The following is a 14,398-nucleotide window of genomic DNA, read 5'->3' as shown; positions in this document are numbered from 1 at the left end:
CGAAATCACAGGACTTGGGACATGGATTTTCTTGTTGGCCGCTGCGGTATCCACAGAACTTCAGACCAGAAGTGCACAACTTGAGAAGGAAACCTCGAGGGAACTGCAACACAGCAGGTGCTGCCTCCACATTTTGGGGTTTTGCGTCAAAGCCAGCCAGTTTTCTTTTTAACTCGACCTTACTAATGTTTGACTGTTACTATTTTCTTGCATCCCACAGGACCACTATTACAAAGGAGAAGTTCGTTACCCAGAGCGCTCCCTCACATGAGCGAGAGGGAAGCACGGCGACGTCAGCCCATTACCAGGTAAAGCTGTTTCCCTCCAGAGAGGAAAATGGAAACCGGCTGAACTCTGACAGCACCGTCATTTAGTCCCTCTTCTCTTCTGCAATGACACAACTACCCTTGGGGCCTTAATTAAGCTTTTGAATAAACTCCTACAGTTAGGTCTGGTGTTCCCTAAACACTTGCCATGCAAAGCTCAGCGAGATGTTTACTTCACGGACTAAAAGGAAGATAAGGCAACGTGGGGCACGAGCGGTGACCAGGCTGCCCGGCTGCAGGTCAGGCCAGCAGCAGCGCTGCTCAGAGAACGCTCTCAGGACTTGAAGGAGCACTGGAAGAAACACGGCGAGCGTGCAAACGGCACAGAACGCTCCAGCCTCCTTCTCCTCTCTTGGACACTTTTTCAGAATTACTGGACAGGATTCCAAGCAATCTTGGCAGGGCTGACTTTGGGCAGAAATTTGCACTGCAGACCTCTAGAGGTCTGGTGGAACCTAAATTTGTATTTAATTCTGTGATTTTAAAACACAATTGTATAAATAATGCTCTATCTTTAGCAATGCGTGTGGTCCTTAATTCCACAAGTGTCAGCGGGAAAATAAAAAGGCAAAATAAAAGGACTTGGCTCTCTTCTGTTCTGAGAGTCAAAGGTTTCCCAGCACCCTGGGAATTAAATAAAGGGCAACGTCATCTGTTAGAGAAGAAAGGTAAGTTTTCACAGGACAAAATGACAAATCAAGGAACTCTGTACAGTCCTTTATATAGGCTTGTATTGTAAGGGATTAACAGTGTCAAACAAAACTTGGTAAGCACAATTCCACTATTTTATAAAAAAAAAATAATCTGTATTTTCTATGTTTACCTCCTCATATTTACCCTAGCACAAAGTTGATGCACCTTTCTTTTAAGGGAAGTAAAATTTCATAAAAATACAGTTGTCTCATTATGTACAAACACCCTGTTGTAATTTCAGTGAATGGAGAAAAGTGGCAATTATTCTTCTAACAATCTTCTACAGACTCATCCAGGAAAACACTGGTAGCCCACGAATTGTGTAAGTGTTATAAAAGGTATAATTACAAAGCTACTCCAAGTCTTTAACAGCCCTTTCAGTGGCTTTGCTTTTATTAGAAGCACAGAGGCATTCGTGTGTGCTTCATTAAGATTCATGTTTCTATTCTGTATGATAGGAAAAGGAAGTAAAAATTCATCTGTCACAACTGTCTTCATTTCAGTTCCCAAAAGAAAACCATTTTGTGAAAGCTTCTGAGTTTACTAAGGCTGCAAGAGCCAGCGAATCGCACTGCTTTGTCTTGGAATACCATGTAGAAAAATTACACTAATTTTAATCGCCACTTGGGGATTGTTTTGTGTGGTGCTCTTTTTTAAAGGGGAAATGCATGATTATAATTTAATTTTTGTTTAAAAAGATGGTGAGGCAATCTCTTCTTTCTTGCTCAAATTGTAAACAGGAGAGGAAATCCTCAACTGACTAACGATGGTGTGGGGGTAACGAGTGCCATAAATAGTGCACATCCGACGGTAATGACTTACATTTCGTGCCTGCTGGGGAGCAGCGCTGGGCTCCAGATGCCAGCAGGCTCTGATGTGGCCAAGGCTCTGAGCCCAACCCGCCAGGCCCAGCTCAGCAGCTGCAGCCCTGTGCTGGGTTAACTGCGTCTGCGGCGGTTTTGGTCCGTCTAGAACGCGGGCAGAGCGGGTTTCCATCTGCCTGGCAAAAACCGAAAAGGCACTTTGGCCGGGCTAAAGCTCTTGCCGTGTGAATCCACAAGTGAAACACCAGTGCAGAGCAATTAAGGGGCTCACTCCAAGGCGTGCAGCAGGGGCATAAAAAAAAAATGCAGTATTTTCTTTTGTTTGAGTTCTGGACTGGTGGTGCTGTCCAGTGACTACTCCCAGGAATAAAGGAGTGTTTCAGTATTCTATGGAAGGATAACTAAAACCGTATTATACTGAATAGAAGCCATTTACCTGAAACGCACAAGGGGTGTTATCCATACAATACACTCTCAGATTGTAATCCAGAGAATTGCAAGACAGGCAGCCAAAAACCGCTACTTTCAGCTGTCGAACGGCACAGTCAGAGATGGGTTCTCCAATAAGAGCATAAGTTCCAAAGCTGTTTAAGAGAATGTGACAGGCATAAGGATCCAACAGGCAGTAGCAAGAAGTAGTTTCCTCTTCCACAGACATCACTTCCTGCAAAATGAAATTCAGGTTAAAAAAAGTAAAATAATAATAAGATCAATAGGCCTTGACAATTACGCGTTTATTTTTATTCAGCTGCAATGTAAAGTATTTCTGAGAGCCAGCCTGCGCACTCTTTGCTCATGCTGACTCGGGGAAGGGGAGAAGGCAGGCTGCCTACGTGAGTAAATACTCCCAATTTAATCCCCAGTCAGCAGTAGGATTTACGGCAATTTATTGTGCAGAATTCAATGTGTACAGCATATAATAATAATGATGATGTGTAAGCAATTTTAGCATCTTTGTTCAAGTGCTCTTGACTTTCCAGCCATTTTTTTTCCCAATGTCAAGTTAGGAAATTACCTTGAAGACTAAAGTCAATAAGCAAACCTTGAACAGGAGTTGGTGTTTGCCTCCTTTCAGAACATCCATTACAGTTACATTTACCTTCATCAAAAAAACTACCTCTCCCACTCTCTGGCCTTTCATGCTTAGTTCTGCATTACAGCATCATGAGATGAGGAATCTGAGCAGTCTGGTGTCACACTCATTAATTCCAGGCTGTTTGTAACAAACGCTGATGGAGCTGACTAAGTACTGAGTGCATCAAAAGCAGGAAAACTAAGCTGAACTTTAAATGGTTTAAACGAGAGGAACAGACATCACCGTGGTTTAGAGGAGGAAGAGGAAAGAGCGAGTTACGGTATCCATGAATGTTTTAGCTGCTGGGGTTTTTTTGCCCCGCAATGCAATGAACCAAATAGTTCCATCAGCAGCAGCGCAATAAAATCTGATTGAGGACGGATTTGTGTCTAGTTACCGGGTTCTGCGGTTCTAATAACATGTACAGTGAACACTTTATCGTTGGGAAATTCAGCACCTTTCTATCCCGTGTGGATTTCTGTAACATTAAATAATAGTTTGGTTCATGCTTTAGCTGTCCCTTCCAGAGTGTTATTAGCAGGCTGTCTCCCCCAATGATACAGAAAGTTTATTACGTTAGAGGCTGCTGCCTACCAAGCAGTTTCAGACAAAGATGGCCAGTGGGCTTAAAAATGCAGGTAGGCAGACACAAATGATCAAAAGCCCACATCACGAATGCACAAAGATTAATTTCCCTAGTAAATCACAATTAGAAAAGACACGTTCAATTAAAAAAGCAAAATATTTCATCTAATGTACGCCAGTCCTTCAGAGGTTATGAGCAGTGTGATCACTGAATGCCCATTACAAAGACACGTACAAAGAGGCAAGATTTTTAAATCGGGGGATCCTTCTAGATTAAAAAGGAAAAAAAACGTATATATTTTTGACCGGTTCCAGAACTTTACGTCACGGTAAATTCTGGTGTGGATATAATAATCTGTTTTGACGCGAGTCCCTTTGGGAGCTGTGGTCTATCAGAACGTAGCTAAACGTACCTCCCATTTTCCTTGCTGTGTCCTTTTTTTCAAGTGAATATTCCAGTGCTCGGAGTTGACTTGGGCGCAGTGAGGTATGGTCAGGGCGAAAGGAGTGCTCACAGACAGATCCGAGGGCCCGCAAGTTACTTCTGGTCCGAGAAGAATATCTGAGCCCTCTGGCTGGAGGCTTGGGGGTTAGAGAAGACAGCATTGGTCAAGACTCTTTGTAATAAGGAGCAAAAATGTACTTTAACTGCAGATTTTAAAATATTCTGGTTAAAATCTAGAGTACTCCACTCATCTGTTATGGAAAAGTATAAGCAAGCCAATTACTGTGCTAATTGCCATGTAGAAGCAGTAGCTGGAGATGAAGCACATCTACTCAAATCATTGGCCGGTCAGCTTAGGATTTTGGTTTTTAAAATACATTTCAATTTGCTAAAACCAAATAAAACACTAAAATTATTCCATGCAAGTAAGCCTTGCTTTATGCACCAGCTGGTAGTACTGCCATCTAATTCTGCCTTCAAAGACTGTGTCATCAGCAATATTTTCACAGTAGAGGAAATAAAACAAATTATGGTTTAAAAACAGTCTCATAAATTTCTCCAGATTGAGTGTGATCTCCCTGGTTTGAAAACACATTTATATTCTGCAGAATGAATAAGCCTTCGGGGACAGGACTCCTCTGCTCAACGTCAGAGCTCTGTCGAGCAGGTGAGCGCACCTGGGCTCTGCTACAGCCAATGCAGCTCCCTCGGCACAACCGAACTTCGGTAACTTCAACACCAGATTTAACCCAGTCGCGCAGAAATGTGTTTTCGGTCCCTCACACAAATCCCTGCGCAGAACCAGCACCACCGTGGATGAGACTCACATCTTGGACATTAAAACCAGCAACTGAACCCTTTGAAAAGTTCCAACAAGTGCAGGGACAGCCCGTACTAAAGAGAGCGTGCACAAGTATTTGTGAGATGAAGACAGGAGTGACAAAAAAAGATGACAACACACTAATTAAAAAGGCCATTTGTGCTTTTTCTTGTTCCAGTGGTAAAACACCACATTCTCCCTAAGCCTCAGCGCTTCCCAGTGTGTGTAGGATTAGACTGAAAAAAATCCCAGCCCAAGGCCCGTCCCTCCTCCGGCTGCCGCGTTCCCCCCGAGCTGCCCCAGCCGTGGCAGAGCCCGCGCTGCGTTCGCACACCCGGGAGGTTTGCTGAACTGTCAGCGGAATCACTGCTCTAAGCAAACAGTTCCAGCAAGTAATGCCTCGCTTCTGCTTATGCCTATGAATAACAAACAGTTTTTCCCTTCTCCTGCATCGCCAGGAAATCACTGCTTTTGCACAAAATACCATCGCTTAACACCGACCACAGCTACCCTCTGCAAATGGTATTTGATTTCCTTAAAAATAAAACCTTCCAGCAGTTACTCCAAATCACCTCTCTTTCCAGCTGATTTAAGAAATCATCCGGTTACTTACAGATACAAAGAAAAATGTCTCAGAATTATTAGAAACCCTCAGGCCAACTTTTATACATATTTATTTTTCAGTCAGCAAAGGCTGGTGCGTTCCACTTCCTTATCTCTGTTTGATGCAGCTGCAGGAAGGGGGTAACAAAAGCACATTTCCAGAGAGCAAGGAGAACCTCGGTTATTTAACTTGGTTGGTGCATTTCTACTGATCTCTCCTTTGCCAAGTGGCCGCTGCTGACAAATGCGTAAAACACAAGGAGGGTGGGGAGCTGGTGATGGGGTAATTGAGTTACGTCCAGTACAAAGTTGACAATTCAGCATCAGTAAAGGTCGCAAAACACAGGTTGTTTTGTTTTCAGCACAACACCCATAGGGTATATGAATCCAGGGTTTTACTTCCACTACAGCTGATGATTCCCATCAGAAATTGCTCAAATTTTTCAAGCATCAAAATGAAACAAAACACAAACATATAAAAAGAATTAGTAGGGGTAGAAGAGTCCTGGTGGCAGCCCAGCAAAACGGACTGGGAGGCTCTGAGTGTAGGCTCCCACCCACCTCCCACCCACCGCATTAACAAAAAGGAAAAGGCAGACCAGCGGCCGAGGGGCAGGGGCACTGGGTGTCACCTCCTGCAGAGAGAACAGGCGGGGCCGGGCGCCAGTGACCAGCGGCTCGGAACGGAGCTCTTGAATTGCTTTTAAAGAATCGTTCCCCTTGTAGAACATCCTGGCCAAACATAGGGGAGTTCTGGGAATTATTTAATGGCAAATGAACTGAAATCGGTTAATTAGAGGAACCCTCAGACTTCTTGCAAGTAGGGAGAGTGTTCTGTGTAAGAACTGCCGTGGTGTTAAGGCTCTCCTGCAATTCTGAGCCATTTCTTAGGTGAGGCAGGAAAGGGAAGAGTTACCAACCCAATGTTCTCAGTGTTGCAAGGGAAAAAAAATCAGTCACCAGAGCTCCCCGCAGGTCAGGGCAACCTGCGGCTGCTGGAAAAGGCTGCTTTAGTCCACCCAGTCCACATGGGTGAAGGATGCCTCTATCTTGCCGTGGCTATGCAAAGAAGAAAACAGTATTTTCACAGAAAATAATGAATGCTTGCTTTTGCCTCACTTTTCAGAATTTTACCTGAAAGAAGAAGGAAGGAAAAAAATCTCCCCGTGATAATCTTCGGTTGGGTTTGCTACCTCTGCTTCTGCCCACAAAAAAAGGAAAACAGTAGGCAAAATTCGCTGCTTGTTTTTAATTAACCTATTTTAATTCATTTCTGCAGAACTCTTGCAGATGAAACAGCTGGGGTGCTTTTTTTTTCTCCCTTCCTTTTACATATCTTAATCTTTCATTGAAAATGATCAAAAACCTATGGTAGCAGATGGGAATGGAATATGAAAGTTTTCACAAAGGAGTTCAGATATCAGAGGAGAAAGAAAATAAAAATAGATTTCACTTTAAGTTTTGAAAAATATTTCTAGGCTTTAAAATTTATAGGCAGCTTTGTATCTTTCAGCTCTTAAAGGAAAATTCCAGCAATCGTTTGGCTCTAACTTAATGTAAGTAAATATTTACTGTATATGCAGTTATTTCGTTCCTTCCACATCTCCGCAGATACATCCACCAGTTTTTGAGGGCTTTTAGCTGAATGTTTATTTAAGGTGGGGGAGATGAGAGAAGTGACTGCTGTGAAGAACCAAAACCAGCTGTGCTGTCTCCATTGCTACACACCTGCCCTTGATTGCTGCTCCTAAAAACTGCCCCTCCTGGCACTCAAAATCAGAGTTAATCAAGTGAACCACTCTTCACTTGGGACCGGTGTCTCCTGGAATTCTCCTTAAATTAATCAGTTAAAGTACACGCTACAGACTATTCATTTAGCTCTGTCTGGAATGTAAATTATGGAAGGTCAGTCTGGGATGGCTGAGGAAGGTGCCGACCAGCAGTCCCTGAAGTGAGACAGTTCACAGACTGGACGGGCGTGCGGGGTTCACGTAGCCCTTACCTGCACTCCCTCTGAGCGATGCCAAGAGAGATTTCCCAAGAGCTCTCTTCGGGAATAGCTCCGTGTGGTATCAACAAACTGACTCCTACAAAAGAGCAAAGGCAGAACGTTCCTCTGGGAAGGGCCCTGGAGGTTCAGGCCAGGGCACAACTGGCCTCTGATTTACAGGACCTAGAAGGGCCTTCCGCTACAGCAGCAGAACGCTCCTCTGAAGTAGCGGCTCTCACTACAACATTATCAGATGAAAAGAAAATCCATTATTAATGTGATCCACATGATTATTAATATTTAACTGTCTTAGAGTCTGGAATTATATATGCCTGAAAACTTGCTCCAACAGAGCTCTTAAATAGTTGATTTCCCACTGTTTTGTGTCACTAAATGACTCTGGATCTGTGGTCTAGACAGGACTTCTCTTCATCCTTGGGTACAGCCACATTTCCTTCTCTGCTTCACCACTTAGACAAAACAGAATCATTTATGGAAACAAATGGTTCCATCAGCTGTTTCCTTCAGGCTTCCAGCAAGAGGGTCTGTAATCCCAGTCATTTTGATGGTCTTTGTTACCCTGACACGCTTTTATCTGATGCGGCAACAGAACAATCTCTTTTGAGTTCCCTATTTAATTGTTCTTTTCTTTTCTTTTTTTTTTTTAAAAAAAAGATATAGTCAAAAGCATGTGTGCCTTTGGTAATCTTGAAATGCCAGTTGACTCTCAAGTGCCCCACTATGGAATCTGTCAAGCTACTAAGTGAAAAGAAAGAGAAAACCAGAAAGTGAGGAGGAGATGCTAACGAAAGCCGCACTAGAGTTTTCATCGAGAGCGGAAGCCGTTCCCCAGAGACGTCTGGTTGTTCTGTGCTGCAGCCCTCAATAACGTAACGGAGCCTGACAACGTTAACGCAGTCAGATGTTGATGCGTGTAGATTCTGCTTTGAATGTGACCCCATTATATAAGACACTGATCCAATATCGACCTTCTTCCTGGGGAGCCGCCTTCTGGATCAGGATCCAAGTAAGCAACAGCTTTGATTAATATGACTTTCATGCTAAAGACATCAAGCGAGGCAGCAATTTCTAACAGTTCAAACAGACATAATGCCTCTTGACTACTCATCCCAAGTTTGCTTCTGATCAGTCATCTCCTGTGTGGGCAACGCGCTCTACTTCCCAAAATTTGCATTAATGGAGCCCCTACTTGTTCTCTTCTTTATTTAGTTACAGAGCACTACGTCAGAAAAAGTAAGTTTTATCTAAAATAATTTTCTATGCTTTTAATGAGAAAGGCTCTACCCACCTGTGTTGGGAACCACTAAACGGCCCCCCAGATGTCCAAAGATGGCAGTGGTCTTCAGCTCACTTGTTGCTGAGATAGAAGACAGGTTCTGAATGTACATCGCCTTGTTTCGAGCCTGTATTGTTCCAAAAGCTCTACTGTTGCCATGAGGAAAAGTTCCAGAATGTGCCTTTCCGTGGTACTCGGCCCTCTCCGTGACGCCGAGGGACACCATGAAGGAGCTCTGCACTTTGACTTTGATGTCTGACAGCGGGTTGAAGAGCGACGACTCCGTCATCAGCTCCTTGTCCATGGGGTCCTGCAGGCAGATGGGGCCGCTGTAGGTTCTGCTCACGGTCAGGTCAGGCTGCATGGCCGAGTTCAGGAGCAAGGAGTTACCTGGCGAGCGAAGCAGATGGGCAGTTAGTGACTGCAGCCACATGGCTGAGCTGAAATCTCTTTCTGACCCCTCCACTGCTTCCTTTTGGACGAGCTCTTCCTTCCTGCTGCTCTCAGAGCTCAAAAGCACATAAAGTTATGTTAAAAAACAGATGAAATGATGCAACAGATATGGCAGGTATTGGATCACTACGTTTTCCACACTTCAGGTGACACCAGAGCGCTCGAATCCGAGAAGGGATGTTGTGTCCTGGCTTCAGGTTTGTGTGTCTGCCTTCCTGTCTGTCTTTTTTTTCACACTGAAACCCACTGGCTGAAAACACACCTTCCTGCAGACCTCTTCTGTGAGCTTACACAGAACAGCAGCTGCATGGCTGGAAACAAGTGGGACGGGAGTAACAGAGGGAAAAATACCAGTTACTCAGGGGCATTTTAGCTCAGAAAACACTTTGAAGAAAAACAGAAGGAATGGATCGATTCAGGGCCTGAATCAGTTGGTTTGGTCTTTTTTGTTTGTTTGTTTCTGTGGGGGTTTTGTTGTTGCTGTTGGTTTTGTTAGTAAATAAAAGTTTTCCAAAGTAACTAATTTTCTGGAAATTATCTGTACTGCATCCTTGAAATTTAAAGGCACTGCAGATCGAGTTGCGAACATTATAAAGACATTTCTGCAACAAATAAAATACGGATCACGCTAATCTGTTGTCCCTAGTAACCCAAAGTAACTGCAACAGTAACATCCTGCACTCCGAGCAGAGCATCCAGAACTAATGGTTTTGAAACGTAAGTCAAACAAACAATTCCCCAGACTCAAAACAAGACTTTCAGGGCAAACTGAACAACAAAGGAAAAGGTTACTACTTGAAACAGTCACTGTGAATTACGTGACTCTAATTAAAGGCCTGATTTTTAAATTAATGAGTACATTTCCTTCAAACATTCTTGTCTCCCAAGCCCTTTTTCCAGTTTCTTGCAGTTCATGCTTGGTGAGGAATGTCTCCCGGAAAATAAATATAAAAACACCACCACCAAAAAAAGCCAACAGCCAACAAACAAACTCTGCAACATATTTCACTGTTCCGAAGAGACACGGGGATACTTTCACACCCCACCAACACACCCTCCCACCCACAGTAAGGCAGGTCTCACTGTTAGAATGTCAGTACAGAACTAAACAAACACCCTATTTTCAAGTAATCACCACTTGCATTCCTCCCCACCTCTCTGTCCAAAGGAAATCACATTCCAGAAAACGTCTGAGTGCTGCTAATTATTTCCCAGAGACCTCAGAATGTAGATGTTTGCCTGCTAACAGCAGCTTACAAAGTTGGGTTTCTTAAACTAACAGTAAAAAACTAATCACTTTTATTGGAGTAAAGAAGATGGAAGATCTTTAACTGGATAGATCATGCTTCCTGGGCTTGTTTTGATTTGGTTCATTTGGTTCATTCGGGCTTTTTCCAAGTCACACGTGTCAGTGCAGCAGCTCATGACAGCATTTCTAAAGCACTTAGGGCACGGTCGAGGACTACGTATTGTCCAGGCTGCTGACGGATGAGCAGCAGAGGCAGCAAGAGGCAGCTCTAAGCAGCGGCTCCTGCTCCTTGTCCCGAAGCCACCCCTCACTGCCTCTGCAGGGAGCTGCGATGCCCTCCCACAGCCCTCACCGAGCGTGAGCTTAGCATCTCTTTGCAGTAGGAGCTCTGGAGAGAAGAAAAGGAAATCACAACACTAACCTTGTCTGACTGTCTTAAAATTAAATGTCTGGAAGCCTCCTGTCAGTGCAGATGAATCAATCACATCCACGCCGTACTCACTCTGACTCCGTCGGTAAAGGGTAACGCCGACCACCAGCACGGCGACAGCAATGACTGCTGCTCCCAGGCCGGAGTACAGGGCGATGTCACTGGCAGTCTCGATATCTGAAAGGAGACAAAGTGGGCAGCGAGTCAGCAACGCTCCGGAAAACGCTCGGAGCAGCGCTGGCTGCCCGGGAGCTGAGGGCGCTTCACGAGGCCAGGGAGGTAGAACCTGAGACGTAACCGCGGAGCAGATCCCAGCAGGGTGGTGGAGCACAAGGGAGCAGTGAAAAGCGAGCGCCGCAAAGCTTACAACCAAGTTTGCTAAGACTTCAAACTTTTACAGCAGAGAAAAAGAATTGACTGCTTTCAAAGAGTGGATCCAAATGAAACTGCAGCGTTATCTAATTGAATTATCCAGGCCTGCTATTCTAGATCTTCTGGGGCTTGGGACCACGTACCATGAAATTATATTACTTGGCAAGTACACTTAGTGGGTCCTTAGATAGTTCTTTTAATGCCAAACTCCAGTTTAGAGGAAGAGATAATCACGTGTTCACCGTATACATCATCTGTGATCCTACTACGTGGTGCTTCTGCTGTCAAGTGAGAAGCACTTGGTACAGAAAGTGCATTTATTTATAACAAATGACAGTGACAAGAAATAACTAGGAAATCCAGACTACTCAGTATCAGTAAATAAACTGCAATGTACAGAAATAGGGTAGGAAGTTAAATTCAGAATTTAATAAATACCCAATTACTGAAATTACTTAATTGGCATTTGGGAGGAGGCTTCTGTTGCACATCTGTTTTTCTGCACCAAGTCAGATAACTTTACTTTAGCTGAATTTTTAAAAAGAACATGAAATTTCAAACTGTGAAAACGAGTACCTTCGGGCAGCATCAGAAAAGCTCCTTTTCCTAACTCCCCAGTTTCTCATGTAAACTAAATGCCTGACAGTAACGCCTCCAAGTGGCTCAGCGTCCTGGGAAGGCACAGCGTCTGGGCAGCTGAATCGAAAGTAAAATACACACTGATTGGCTCAAATGCCCTTAATGGAAAACACCCTTCGCACCCCCATTCTCAAAATGTTCCCAGTCAACCTCAGATACAACATCCCAGCGTCCCAATGGACCCAAAATAAACGTTTTGAAATCGGCTTCACTGCAACTGCAACAAAATCCGTTGAATTTTCAAATAACCTCATACTGAAAAAGGTTTCTTTCTTTAACACATTCAGATATTGCTGAGAAGGGGGAAAAAATAATCACAAAGTTTCCATGCAAAGATCAGCTTTTCAGAAGAAATCCATCTTCTGTGGGGTGTCACGACAAGCAGTCACCAACGAATAAACCTAAGGAGCTCTTACCCAACTTCTCAGAACATTCCGACTGCCACACAGTTCCACTAAATAAACTACTAGAGAAAAAGACGTACTTCTGAAGCCTTTTCTTCCCAATTTTCCATGAGATGACCCCTTGAAAAACGTTGTAAAGAGAACGTGAAGCATTTTAGATTCGGAGTTAGGCATTCCAGGCACGGGCTGTCAGCTGACAGCATCCGTGCGTGTGACTGACAATGGGGGACGCCCAGATTCTCTCACCCCAGATGGGAAAAGCCAATGCCAAAAGGCCGGGGCACAAAGGAGCACTGGAAATACTTCAGAGCCAACCAAGTCAACCCGAATCCGAATCCAACGCCTTAGTCACACACCAGTTTATCTCCATTGTATTCTCTAGTATCAGGTGCAGAAAGAAAAGGACAGGAACTAAGCACATTTCTCCTCCTTCAGGTTTCTTTGAATTTTGTTTTCCATGAATACTTTTAAACAACGTTTTTCTCAAAAGAGTAAAATGAGAGAGATCTGGTGTTCCTCAGATCACAGCTGCTTCAGGAAGGGGGCTTCCTTTTCCATTCAGAATGGTAGTATTTGTACTGTTTCTTTAAAATAACTTTAACCTCTTCACCTTTCCGTCTTATGGATAATCCCGTTTATGGGAGACTAGAAATTAAAGAAAAAAGAGCAGCATGGCAGATTTGGGGAACGGCATAATTTTCTGCTTTCATTTTTTCCCAGAAGGGAACGAAGTGAAAAACAAATGAACTGAAAAAGAAAACATTTATAGTCAACCAATTACTATTTAATGAACTGCATCCTCCCAGCCCAGAGGACGCAGGGACTCGCTCGTAAGGCACTACGACTGTTACACATTTCAGTTCCAGGATACGTGTTTGTGATAATTGTAGCCTATATTTCACTCCACCTCCCGATGCTGTTACACAACATTTATTGAAAGCACATTTGATGGTAATGAAGTTTCTATTAACTATGATTAAGTTTCATAAAGCACCTGAAGATAATTTAAGATGTGCAGGAGCATAAAATGAAACATTGGTTTAGTACATTAGGAAACATAATTGATTAAATTATCTCATTTACAATAAGTGCTTTCCAGGAGCTATGTGGGGCAAACATCCCCCCGCCTGGCACTCTGCTGTGCTGGGACCCGTGACAGGATTTTCCACCTTCCCCCCCTCCCAGTTTTCCGTCACCCTCTCCCTTTTGGTGCCCCTGGGGACCTGAGGGCTGTTTCTTCACGTAGCTGGTCTCTGAGTACAAGGATCAGAAGTCAGAGAATCACATAAGAGGTTATTTAGTAGGACAGGTTGTTTCTCAATTATCTTCATAATTGACTTTGATTTTGCATCAGTGATGATTTACGCAGTCTTCCACCGAGCTCCTGTCTCGCTGAACAGCCGCGTTTCTAACCCGGCCACTGTGAAAAAACCCTTTAATTCCCCCAATATGCTAAGATCAATTCTGTTCAAGTTACTTTTTTAATAAGTCAGAAAGTAAAAGTGATGCGACTGATATTCTTTCAAGGTTAATTAATTAAACGGCAACAGCGCAGATAAACAAACAGAACCGCACCGGTTGCTGCATTACCGCACCGACCACTTAGCAAACGATTCCGGGGAGACACCACCAGACAAAATTAAAACTGCTTAAGCAGCCACGGCAACCATGGCTCATTCCTGAGCTACCTAAATTTGGGGTTGTGTAGCCTTGGAAATACGGGAAATGCAAAGGAGAAGCGTCTTCCTGCGCGCTGGGATCCGTTCCGTGGGTGGAACTGCGGGTTCCAGAGGGAGCTTTGAGAAGCAAAACCTCGCGCCCACCCGGAGCCGCGGCCGTCTCGGCCAGCAGCTGTTCCTCAGCACAAGTCCTCCGGAGCTCCGTTTGAAGCCAAGCGTCCCTACAGAGACACCAGCACTAAGAACGGCCACTTTTCTATTTTCAGCCTAAAACATACGATCACCAAATTGTAAGAAGATGCTTTCAGTAGATGTGAAAGCCTTTCATACAACCTTCAGCTTTATTTAGCTCCTAAACAAATAAAACAGAATGACAGAGAAGATGAGAAAAATCATTTACAAGAGAAAAAAATAACTTACTTTGGGATTTTATTTCATGAAGAGGTTTTTTATCTGAGAGAGAGAGAGAAAGAAAGAGAGAGAAAGTTGCACTTAATAAATTTACATGGAGCAT

The 14,398-nt window shown here is 43.8% G+C and overlaps 1 protein-coding gene across 1 annotated transcript in view; it reads right to left on the bottom strand.

Moving 5' to 3' along the window:
- UNC5D (unc-5 homolog D (C. elegans)) overlaps positions 1-14,398 on the bottom strand; it is a gene marked incomplete at its 5' end in the record, with an annotated part of 51,718 nt that overhangs the window by 5,910 nt on the left and 31,410 nt on the right. The window contains 6 exons of the mRNA XM_009874342.1: positions 2,280-2,507; positions 3,917-4,085; positions 7,374-7,458; positions 8,671-9,048; positions 10,782-10,967; positions 14,305-14,337. Coding sequence (XP_009872644.1) covers positions 2,280-2,507; positions 3,917-4,085; positions 7,374-7,458; positions 8,671-9,048; positions 10,782-10,967; positions 14,305-14,337 — 1,079 coding nt within the window. The remainder of the gene's footprint in view (positions 1-2,279; positions 2,508-3,916; positions 4,086-7,373; positions 7,459-8,670; positions 9,049-10,781; positions 10,968-14,304; positions 14,338-14,398) is intronic.

Source organism: Apaloderma vittatum, unplaced genomic scaffold (genome assembly GCF_000703405.1).
Source record: "Apaloderma vittatum isolate BGI_N311 unplaced genomic scaffold, ASM70340v1 scaffold12408, whole genome shotgun sequence".
Lineage (NCBI taxonomy): Eukaryota > Metazoa > Chordata > Aves > Trogoniformes > Trogonidae > Apaloderma > Apaloderma vittatum.
The sequence above is the reverse complement of the archived record's forward strand: the minus strand, read 5'-3'. Positions and strand labels throughout refer to the sequence as shown.